At 45.1% G+C, this 12634-nt stretch overlaps 1 protein-coding gene across 3 annotated transcripts in view; it reads right to left on the reverse strand.

The window, feature by feature from the left end:
• The window catches only part of LTK (leukocyte receptor tyrosine kinase), a 334656-nt gene that overhangs the window by 79137 nt on the left and 242885 nt on the right, over positions 1–12634 (reverse strand). For all 3 annotated transcript variants that reach the window (XM_068254290.1, XM_068254289.1, XM_068254288.1), the window contains 3 exons: positions 6489–6639; positions 4676–4810; positions 1891–2047 (listed from right to left, as the gene is read on the reverse strand). In XM_068254290.1, coding sequence (XP_068110391.1) covers positions 1891–2047; positions 4676–4810; positions 6489–6639 — 443 coding nt within the window. The remainder of the gene's footprint in view (positions 1–1890; positions 2048–4675; positions 4811–6488; positions 6640–12634) is intronic.

Here is a 12634-nt window from a genome sequence, read left to right on the forward strand (position 1 = left end):
TGCTAGACACTGTACATACCCATGTCTATCTCATCATGTCACATGTCACTTTGGGTATCCTTTAAAAGTACAACCTAAATGCTATATGAGGCGACTGATAAAAACTAGCTTTACTTACCTGGGACTTCTTCCAGGCCCTAGAAGTCACGCGTGTCCCTCGCCGTAGCTCCGATGTTCTCCTGGGTCCCAGGGGCAGCCTCTGAAGTATCGCCGCCCCCCGATGGGTCGACGACGTACATGTCGGTGCATGTTGATCATGTGGGCACATACGCCCATGCATGCCCAGAAGACACCGGCCCATCGGGAGTCGGTGATACTTCAGATGCTGCCAGCGGGCCTCGGGAGAAGACTTGAGCTGCAGCTAGAAAAAGCCCCAGGTAAGAAAAACTGTAAGGAAACCTGTAAGGAGAAAAAAAATAAAAGTTACATACTTACCTCAGTAGAGGGAGGCCTGTGAAAATTCCAGTCTTCCCTTGTCCTCCTTGACCCAACCTCTGGTAGTTAGAACCCTCTTCACAGACATGCTCCCTCTTCGTAGCATGGAGCCGCTGTGTTCAGAGGGACAGTGTGCAGGAATGGAGCACTTAAGGAGGATGGGGGAAACCTCTGGACTAAACAGAGGCTTCCCTCTACTGAGTTAGTATCTAACGTTTACTGTTTTTCTCCTTACAGGTTCACTGTAAAATTCCTGGTCCCTCTAGCATCAACCACTTAGCACTGCTCCTATGACACACTCAGAAACATCTCTAAAATGAAAGTGGACCCGAACTCGTTCACAGCACACCATGAAAAGTTGGTAAATAAATTCACTGCACTGTGTTCTGGGTTTGTTTAAACAGATGAATACTGTATATACTCGCATTATAAGCCTAATTTTTCAGCATAAAAAATGTGCTGAAAAGTTACCCCCTTAGCTTATATGCAAGTGAGTGGGGCAAACCAGATGGTGATCCTGCTCTTACCAGCTGGCTCCCTGCTGCACACGTGCCCCGCATCCCCTGCAACATGGTGTGATGGTGTGCAGAGTGTGCTGCTCAAGACTACCTGTGTCCCCTGGCTTGTGGAGTGGAGCATGCAAGCAACGTGCCAGCGGTGCAATGATCGGGGATTCTTCCTGTGTGGCAATCGTTGTCTCTCATATCTATGACATCATCTAGCTTCTTGAGACACAGGTGTATGATCCTGGGGCACATCTGGCTATGGGGATTGGGGCTGACTTGTACTGGGGGAACATCTGGCTACTGTGGAGGGGGCTATATTGGGGAGAGGGCTTATACGCAAGTCAATCACTTTTTACTGGTTTCTGAGGGAAAAGTGAGCACCTCGGCTTATACACGGGTTATGTGCGAGTATATACGGTATGTCTAATTAGATCCTATCCGCAACAGTGAATAGTCTGCAGGAGAGCTAAGCAGTTCTCCATATAGCATAACACTGAGGGCCCTTTCACACTGGTACGGTGCATTGCATCAAATTGCCGCACTGCTACTGCAGCCTATTGATACCCTATGGGGAAGTTCATACTTCCCATGTTTGTGGCATGCTGCGCTGGAAGTCCCCGATTTAACGCTAGCGCAGAACTATGTTATCGTGGGGCTCTTGCAGTGATCTGTGTTGGCACGGAATTCATGTTAGTGTATGGCAATGCATGTGATATCTATGATAAGGCGTGATATCGTTGATAAGGTGTGATATTTGAGTTATCACAGTTCAGTGAATCAAGCCCAAAGTGTTCATTGTTGCTTTTTTACTCGCATAAAAGAAAGCTGGTGTTTTGCAAACTCATTCTTGTTTCCTGTCCTCCTCAACTTGCTTAGCCTCATAGCAACCAATGCAGCCCATAGTCACCCAGTTCAAGATATTCTTTTGTTATCTGCATTTGAACACTACCTGCTGCGCCGCTGTGTCCATTCAGCCCCGGAACTTCCATATCCCTTTCATAAGTCTCTTCTTGCTCATAACTGGATGAGTCGCCGGGGTCTTGTAGATAGGATTTCCCTCCTCCTCCTGCTCCAACCAGTAATGGTAGAAACACACCATTCACCTCCTTCAACAAAGAGGAAGAAAAAAAGTGCTAATGCAAACAGCGGACATTATGCATCCTATTCAGTGTGCCTCTTCAGATGTTGCCATTGCTTATGTGGACTGAAAGCCTCTGTGTGTTGGTTCTCTTTCCTTAATGGAGGACATTAGAAACTTTGCTAAGCACAAGAACATTGTATGGAATCTTGCTGGCCCTCCTCTGTTGCAGCTAGCCAGCCTTCTGCATGAGCCCTCATTCACAGTGGGACGTTGCAGAACTGCGTTATAAACTCTTATAACGCAGCTTACCGCAGTGCAATGCTAATCCTATGGGAGGTTCACAGAGTGACGCTAGCGTGGCATTGTAACGTGTAGCGTTATGGTAACTCACTGCTTGCACTGCATTACCTCTAAACGCACACGCTACCAGGTACAGGAAAGCATACATTTCATTGCCTGTATGCTTCACTGTACCTAGTGTATGCGACGGCAGAGCCGGGACAAGGTCCTCCAGCACCCAAGGCTGAGACACCAAAGTGCGCCCCTCCATCCCTCCCACCTCAGCTGTCACACACGGATTGCTATTAGACTAAGAGGGCCACAGGGCCCACAACCTCCCCAACACCTTAATATCTGGTTATTTGGCTTGCAGTCACTGCCATGTATCCCCTTTTCTTATTTCTTTCTGCTTCAAACACAATTAGGAATGACAGCTAAATGAATTGTGCGCCCCCTCCTACACTGCGCCCTGAGGCTTGAGCCTCTCCAGCCTATGCCTCGGCCTGGCCCTGTGCGATGGTAACACAGCGTTAATGTGCGTTACCACCATTTTTTTGTGTTGCGCTGTAATGCTGCGTTGTGACTTTAGCGTCACATTACAACGCAACATGCCACTGTCAATGAGGCCTGAAAGGAGTGGTCAGAACTTGCTTTTGGGCATTTTTTTTCATAAATTATAGTTTTAAATATAAGTACAGCTACTTTTAAAAGTGTACCTGAGGGGAAAAAATGTTCAAAGATATACTTATCTCCATTATACCTCCAGGCTCCTTACTGAATCTGGTCTCCCCCAATGTTTTGCTGCTATTCCCGCTGTTCGTAGCTCCATGTGCAAATGTGTATTGATTTTTGATTGGCTGTGCACACCAGCTGTGGGCGAGTACTTCCTGAGCATGTGCTGCTTGGAAACAATCGGAACCATGCATGCCCACGACACTCCCAGTGACAATTGTTACACAGCCATATGGGAGTGCGTACAGACAGGTCAGGTGGATGGACAGAGCATGCCTCATGGAGTTCCCACCGGAGTTACACAGGAGCTATAGCAGCAAGACGGAGGGGAGGCCGGACACAATAAGAAACCTGGAAGTATCTTAAAGGGAACCAGAGACGAAGCACCCTTGTGTATTTTACCATATATATTAGTAAGAACATTAGAGAAAACACATACCATGCTCTCTGTTTCATCCTCACTGCTAAAAGTGTCTGTTATCAGCTGTGATAAGAATCCCGGACTGAGCATTCAGTCTGGCTTTGCAGGGAATAATTATAGCTGAGTCATTATAGCAGAGCCACAAGGGGGCAGGCTTGGGCTTGAAAAGACACACCAGAGAAGACAGACTCAGCTATAATCTTTCCGTAGCAAAGCTAGACTGAATGCTCAGTTTTTATTTTTACCTTTTATATTGACAATGGGGAGAGTTTTGGGAAGGATTAAAGTCTGTAATTACACAACAGTAGGTAGGAACTGGATAGGAACATAAGACTCTGCTGAGCTGTAGCTGCAGTGCTGACCATAAAGAGTTAGTCTTTCAGCAGCTGCTCCTCTTTGACTAAAGGTCTGTACACATGCAAGATTAACCACTTAATGGATAACGCGCTGCATTAAAATGTCCTGTTTTACCCTGTTAACGGCAACAGGACGTTTTAATGTGTTGCTCGCCGCGCCTGCCACGCGTACTTGCCGGGACTCAGAGATCCATGATAGGTAGATGGCTTATGATCCAGAGCCAATCAAAGTGCCTGGAATGAATGATGAGCATGACCCCAATTAGGTGCCATGCCCATTCATAATAATGAAAGCAAAAGATGATGTAAACAAAAAACGATACCAGGATAGTGTTTGTAGCGTCTTCTTGTGGCGAAAAAGTAAAACCACAGTTAAAATAAATAATAATAAAAAAAATACTAAAACCTCTCAAACCAGACAGTTTTAAAAAACAAAAACAAATCAAAACAAAACAACAAAGAATACTGTAAGTGGGCAGATAAAATGTGTGGGTTTTGTTTACAGTAGCATTGCTTATTTCAAAACTATTGGGGATGGATTTGGAGAAAGTGTATTTTTCCCCCTTGTATTTTCCTTTAAAATGCATAGAAAGTAAAGTAAATACTGAAAACAAATATCACCCCCAAAAAGCCTAATTTGTGGCAAAAAAAAACCCAAGGTATAGTTCATTTGGGTGTGATCAGTAGAGATGGGATCATGGACACGTGTGTATTTAGTGGAATGTCTTACTTGAAATCTTAATTTCTTCTGCAATGTGTACTTTAAAGTCGGGTAAAAATGTTTATTAAGGCAGCTTCTAGCTAGTACAAAAAGGAAAAACCCTTTAGTTAGAGTATAGTCAGTCGATAACAACATGATGCTAACCTTGAAAACATATGTAGCTCCGCCTCCACCTCCTCCACCTCCTGCCCAGGTCGAGAGACTACTGTTATTCTCCCTGTGTTCATCCTCAATGACCGATAATGCTCCCTTGCATATTTCTTGGGTCCTATTATTTCCCTGAACAACACAAAGTTTTTGGTTATTACTAGAAAAAAAGGTAATAAGTAAGTTGTAGTTGTGTACTTGTAAAAATACATGCTATTTTGTGGTCATTTCTGGTTCTAGTGATTACACTGTATGTAAGGTTCAGGCTGGATTTACAATGTAGGAGCCTATGAGCCAGATCCAATTCACCTTTCCTCCTAAAGTTGTCTCCTATCCAGGTCTTTACATCTTATCTTGTAAACCACCAGCAAGCAAAAAAACAACAACAACAAAAAAACTATGAATGAAAATTTTGGCGCTTTTTCAGTTGCAGAATTCTTGAAAATTTGAAGATAAAAAATGATATCCTAAGAGAAAACTCAGGAGAAAAAGTGAATTGGATCTGGCCCTTTGGTTGCTAAAAATCCAGTATCCCTAAACACACACCACACATGCAATTCAGTTGCCCCCCCCCCCCCCCCCCCCAAAAAAAAAAGACCAACAGGAAATAGTAAGAAATATTTGTCAGTATTCTCTGCTATCCAACAAAGTAACACTGCATACACCCTTCCACTTAATGTGATGCCATTAATACAAACTTTTGCTTACATTATAAAACCTTTTGCAGTGTAACAGTTGAGGCCGGTATAGTCTGCAAAGCTCACAAAACCTCTGGAAAAGTTACTCTCTGAGAAACAATTACTGCTTGGACTACAGAAAGTGTATGGAGCGGTGGGGTCATACCTGCTCAATTAGATATTGCATTTCCTGAAGGTAATTTACAGACATTTGTCTGAACCAGTGCCCAGGACACAGGGAGCAGGCAATGGAAGGGATAGAACAATCCTAGCTCAAAGTTGGAATAGAGGGGTTGAACTGGAAGAATTGTGGCACAGAGCAAATGTACCGTATATACTCGCATATAAGCCGACCCGCATATAAGCCGAGGTACCCACTTTTCCCTTAGAAACCAGGAAAAGGTGATTGACTCGCGTATAAGCCCTCGCCCCAGTATAGCTCATTCCACAGTAGTCAGATGTGCTTCCAGTACAAGCCAGCCCCCCTCCCCATAGCCAGATGTGCCACAAGGACGATAGCTGTGTCTCTAGATGCCACCAGATGGGGTCATAGATATGAAACAGCGAATGCCACACAGGAAGAATCCTCAATCATTACACCGCTGACACATTGCTTGCACTCTCCGCTCCACAGGAAGTCTGAACACTATCTTGCAGGGGATGTGGGGCACGTATACAGCAGGGAGCCAGCTTGCAAGAGCAGAATTTCTAGTGCACGATCTTTAGGCTCCTCTGCCAGTAACAAAACCTGCTCCACCATCTGTTCTGCTCCTCTGACTCGCATATAAGCCGAGGAGGTAACTTTTTAGCTCATGTTTTGTGCTGAAAAATTGGGATTATATGTGAGTATATACAGTAGGTAGTGGTAGTGGGCATTTGGGTAAAAAGAGGTGTGCTGCTCCATCTTTAGATTGGCCTTTATCTATGGTAAGTGCCCTGATCGATTGCTGCCCCCTTTATAACAGCTCTATCATAGCACTGCACCTATTTTTAGTTTCACACCCCATTAAAGCTGATATTTCCTTTAGTTCAATTTGAAATGTAGCCTTACACTTGTCCATTTATGTGTGATATTCACATTTCTAGAAATACACCAATTGGTCAAGTATAAAAAGTTGGGGTTTAAAGTTTACCCCTGGGCACGCATCTTCTCCCTGCTGGCCAACTACGATGTACAGTAATTCATCTTTCTCCAAGTTGAACACCCCAGACATGAAGATCCCGTAGGAGCGCTTGTTATGGTTCTTGGCTCCTTTACCTCCTGCTGCACCATATGCAGAAATCCTGCAAGTATAAAAGAACAATCACAATTAAAGAGGAACTCCAATGACATATCGGAAAAATGTAGTTATTCAGGATACCCACTAATACTTTAATTACCCTGGTTTCAGCATCAGCAACACCTACTGTATCCATATACAGCAAAGTCCTTAGTATCTGGCACCGGCAGGGTTCGCCTGGTGATGCCGGATACATGTGTTTGCCAGTTTCTTGAGCAACCGGCTGAAAAAGCACAAACCTCCCCCCAGTGCAGGACAAAATACTCCCCGAGTCTCCAGTGACGTTCTGTAGCTCCTGGTGGCTTTCCGGCATCTTCCGAGTATGGCTCTGTTACCATGGCGGGTGACGTGACACACCGAGAGCCATGCACCGATGCTGGAAAGCTGGTAGGAGCTGCAGGACGTCGCTGGATGTTCCATGAGTATTTTGTGGCTGGCATTTCCCCCCCCCCCCCCCAAAACCAGTCCCCGTTATCCCCTCTGAGGTGCCTGTTAGTTGAGACTTCCGGATGCCTGAGTTCCGGATAACAGGGACTTTGCTGTATTGCTGTACATTGGTATATAACCCCACCCTACCACTGATGTTTAAAATGTTTGGCCAACCATAGAAATGAATGGTGCAGTTTTATACTGCAATCATCAAATTCATCATCACATCATTAACCACCCTGGCGTTCTGATTAAATCGCCAGGGTGGCTGCGGGAGGGTTTTTTTTGAATAAAAAAAAGGCTGCATGAAAGCCCACTAGAGGGCGCTCCGGAGGCGTTCTTCCGATCGCCTCCGGCGCCCAGAATAAACAAGGAAGGCCGCAATGAGCGGCCTTCCTTGTTTTGCTTAGATCGTCGCCATAGCGACGAGCGGAGTGACGTCATGGACGTCAGCCGACGTCCTGACGTCTGCCGCCTCCGATCCAGCCCTTAGCGCTGGCCGGAACTTTTTGTTCCGGCTACACTGGGCTCAGGCGGCTGGGGGGACCCTCTTTCGCCGCTGCTCGCGGCGGATCGCCGCAGAGCGGCGGCGATCGGGCAGCACACGCGGCTGGCAAAGTGCCGGCTGCGTGTGCTGCTCTTTATTTGATGCAAATCGGCCCAGCAGGGCCTGAGCGGCAGCCTCCGGCGGTGATGGACGAGCTGAGCTCGTCCATACCGCCCAGCTGGTTAATGACCGGTTTGGCTCATGCTTTATAGGATAGAAGGTTAGACTGCAGCGCATCATCTCTGACCAGCAGTAAGAATAGGTAGCTGCAGCTTACCTTCCCTGCAGGATCTTCACACTAGCCAGTGCAGAAAGAGAGCGACCAAGATTGCCTCTGACCCACTGGCGCAACAATAGGGGAAGCAGCCCCTGCCCCCGCAGGCCGGGCCCGGGGCCCCCCTGGGGTCCGCTCATGGTTGTTTTGGGGGGCAGGAGGGGTCGCAGAATGAGGGGAGAGCTTTGCACATCAGCGGGGAGGGGGGACAGTCCCCCCCTCCATCACCTCGGGCTCCCCCCTCCTGCATCTATCTAAGCAGCAGCAGCGGCGGCGGCAGCAGCTATAATTACCTCCATTCGCCACGGAGGTTGCCGATCTGCAAGGGCTTCACATTACTTCCTGTTAAAACAGCAGGCAGTGCAGAGGACTGTTTTACTTTCTGCACTAGATGTAGCACCCCTCCCCCTTCCTGCCTTGTGGGCACTGTGTCTCCTCGCTCTCTACACACAGCCTGCAGTGAGTGAATGTGCAGAACAGCAGGGTGAGTAGAGAAAATGATTGCTGTGCTGCAGCTGGGACATTAGCAGGGAGAGGTGGCAGGGTGGGTTTAGTGCTTCAGAAGTTGTCTGTCATTAGTAGTCATGTGCACTGGCTGCTGTAATACCAGAGTGCCCTAGACTATTGATTATTTATCCTGATCAGAGTAATTAATCAATAATGTAGGGTAGTCTGCTGTTGCAGAAGCCAGTGGCGTGGCACTGACATCTTCTGCAGCATTGTATAGAGTACAGAGTTTATTAACGGTTAGCACCGTCCACATTTTAATGACTCCTTTGTCCCAAAAATCCCCCCAAATTTGCAATGACTTGCTCTGCACCCCAACCCGTCAACCTTCCCATCAAAAAAATGGTTGTTTTTGGGGGGTGTCTGTAAAAAATCAGCACCGGGTGTGAAATTCCCTAGGTACGCCACTGAGCATATTTTACTCTGGGAGAAATGTACTGTTTATTTATGTGTTTTCATGTATTTTAAATGTTAACATTTTTTGGGGTAGTAGTCTTTTAATTCTTCTTACAACCTAGCTGCAGTGGCTGAGATCTCTGTAACAAGTTACCAGTGAGCGCACAGAGAAGTAAATTATGCACAGGAATACCCGTCCATGTGGAATATCTCCATTTTAGTAATGTGTAAATTTGCCTGCGGAGCGCACGAGACGGATGAAAAGAAAAACGCCACTCTGGAAGAATCTTGACTTTAAGACGTTAATCAATAAGAGAGAACATTACAGCCGCCCCAGAGCCACTTCATCAACACAATGTCACTCTGGTCTCGCTATGACATCATCTGATCCTTTTAAAAGTGTTCCGCTGAGTTATTTGGAGACTCTGAGGATATCTGCAACAAGTGAGATTATTCGCTGGCCTTGTTTGCATCAAAATGTAGTGGAAAAAAAGCAAAGACCAGTTACTGGAATTAAAGTGGATCTGCACTCAGAACGTCCTCTCTGCTCTAAAAGATACGCAACAGCATATTAACCTTTTAAACAAATTTTTTTTCTTACAGCTGATTTAATTCCTGCAATAAATCTGCAGTGTGTCTACTTCCTGATTCATGAAGGCAGACATACTGTTAACATCCAGTGCTTTCAAATGATCTTATCTGCCTTATCTGCTGTGGCAGTCATGTGACACAGGGAGAGATCAAATAACAGCTGTGTTTAGACACAAATTAAGGGGAATTAAACAGGCTAGACTCTCTAAATACTGTAAATACTGTACATACAGGGTGCATTTCTCTATGCTTTCTTTCTGTCCCGTGCAGGAGATTAGTTCCACTTTAGGGCCCTTTTCCACTACGGCGTTTGCGATGGCTGAATCGCAAAACCGCAAACCGCTAGTGATTTTACAAATCGCTACAGTTTGCTTTTAACATAGGAATCGCGGTAGGTCATTTCCACTACCGCGATTCGTTTTTGACCTGATCGCGATCGCGCGGCGGAGCGATTATTGCCGCGATTTTGCTATGCAGTGCTTAGCATAGCAAAATCGCGGCCGCAAACGTCGGGAAATCGCCGGTCATTTTTTACATTTTGCGATTCAGCAATCGCTAGCGTTCAGCGCGAACGCTAGCGACTGCTAATGGAAAAGGGCCCTTAATGTTTTGTTACTAACACCTCCCTGTCTCACACGGCCCGTTCCAACTACAATGGGGCCCTGGGGCAAAATTACTTTGGGGGGCAGGGGCGTCACCCCAGTGCCCCTGAGCCATCTGCTAGGCCTGATCCAATCCCACTTCTCCCCCCCCCCCCCCTCTTCCCCATCACACAATATCATTGTGTGCCCATTATATGCCCCTAAAAAACATTTCTGGGGTTTCCATTATTCACCTCCTCCTTATTCTATATGGAGAGTACACACAGCATCCCCACTTCTGGGGACCTTGAGCAATTGCCCTCTTTGCCTCTATGGAAGCGCCGGCCCTGCTGCCCCAACTGACCTAACAGTGCCCCCCACCCATACTAAAACAAGAAAGTGTGTACCCTCTAATATCTCCTAAAAAAAGTTTATTATGGTATTTCTTCCAAAATCCACCTTGATGATACTCTTTGGTGTATCCCTACCTATAAAATCATTGTTAAAGTGGTATGGAATTCAAAATTACATGTTTGCCCTAAAACATTAAAAGCCTAAAAAAAATGCAAAACAGTAAAGCACTGATATAATGTCACTGTAAACCATATTTATAAATCACTGAAGCTAACAGATAGCATTGCCAATTGCAGGACAAAAGATCAGTCTGTGTAGTAATTAAATAATTGGTGAGTGAATAAAACAGAAAAAGTTATCTGCTCCATCCAGGGTTGTCACCTCGTCCCTTTAAATATGGCCACATCTAAGTTATACAGGTTCTGGTGGTATACTCACACATAATCAGTGCCTAAACTGCATCTAACTAGCCACAAGGCATGTATTATTATTATTTAGTATTTATATAGCGCCGACATATTACGCATCGCTGTACAGTGTATATATATATCTTGTCACTAACTGTCCCTCAAAGGAGCTCACAATCTAATCCCTACCATTGCCATATGTCTATATTATGTAGTGTAAGTACTGTAGTCTAGGGCCAATTTTTTTAGGGGGAGCCAATTAACTTATCTGTATGTTTTTGGAATGTGGGAGGAAACCGGAGTGCCCGGAGGAAACCCACGCAGACACGGAGAGAACATACAAACTCTTTGCAGATAGTGCCCTGTATAATTTATATGTGCTGGTATTTAAAAGGATAAGGTGTCAACCCTGGCTCCATCCCCCACCCTGGATACAGCAGAAGCTTTTACACATAGTTTACTCTTCTGATTTATTAACCCTTCCAGTAACTTGGAAATCGATGATATCTTTTTTTTTTTCTTATCTGTTTTATGCTGAATTTAAAGAGAACCTAAACTGAAAATAAAAAGTAAAAATAACCATACACAGGTCATACTTACCTCCCATGTAGTCTACTGCTCAATCTCTTTCTCCTCTCCTGCCTCCCATTTGTCCACTGTGATCAATGGAATTCTCTGTCCTCCATTTTAAAAATGACCATTACCCCTTAACAGCTTCCTGGTCAGCACACTGTTAAACTGTAATGTCGCCCACTTGAGCCATAGGGAAACATGGACATTATCTTGCACATTCAGTTGTAACTGACAGCTGCTGATATATAACTGACAGCAACTGGTATATTTCATTTCTGACAAAATATTGTAATATTCATTTGCAGCTACGCCATGTGTTTATTTTAAATAATTGTACTCACTACAGGTTCCCTTTAATGGTTTAGATCATAGATGAAATTTTTATTAGTTTTTTATTCTACTTTTAATCGCAAACCCAGTGAGTATTTTACATTCTACTGATCCTCCTGTTGTAGAATGTTATAATTACCTACCAAGTAATTTTCATCTAAATATCTCCGGGATTTCCGTGCCCATCGACTAGCCCCATCCCCCTTGCAGCAAAATGCCTGGTGTTCTCTCTACTAAAGATAGACAAAATACCATGGTGTTTTGTTGCAAGGAGCGAGGCTACATGCCAGAAGTTGCCGGGCACAAAGCTTCGGTATAGCAGAAAGAAATGGCAGCGCTTCGAAAACAGACGCTGCACCTGGATTGACTACCTGTACAAGTATGCAGAGCTCGAATAACGGGCAGATTACACACCTTGCATTCAAAACAGGTACAGTAAAGGAGGGCGTTAGCTTCAGCATAAGTTGTGCACAAATTATCCCTACTAGACTCTCCCACGGCGGTGACGGGACCCCACGGGAGAGACCTAACCACTAGTCTAACAGTGAAGCATATCCAATAGTGAAGCATGTTCAAACTGTGAAAATTATCCAATCAAAAGGTTAAAATCTCAAACTAATGTAACAGTGAAGCATATCCAACAGTGAATCCTAGCTAGTCTAAACTAAAAACATAATCCTTACCTGGTGCAGCTAGCCATGAATGGTATACACATTTGTTCAAAAGACAGCAAGCAATGGGCAGCGCTCACAGGCTGCAAGTGAAGTGAAAGCTCCAGAGATGTGCCCAGCCCCTTGAGGCTAAATACACACCTTGAATACAAATCAAATGCAAATGATGTGCTAACACTAATCTAAATTCTAAAAATTTGAATGCAAGCTGACGCCCCTGGAGGCAGCTAGCCTGAAGTATACTTAAGTTTTTGTACAGCAGAAGGTGATGGCAGCGCTTCCAAAGCTTCGGTATAGGTTTAGATAAAAAATACTGGGCAGGTAATTATAACGTTATAC

The sequence above is a fragment of the Hyperolius riggenbachi genome, chromosome 9 (assembly GCF_040937935.1).
Source record: "Hyperolius riggenbachi isolate aHypRig1 chromosome 9, aHypRig1.pri, whole genome shotgun sequence".
NCBI classification, from domain to species: Eukaryota; Metazoa; Chordata; class Amphibia; order Anura; family Hyperoliidae; genus Hyperolius; species Hyperolius riggenbachi.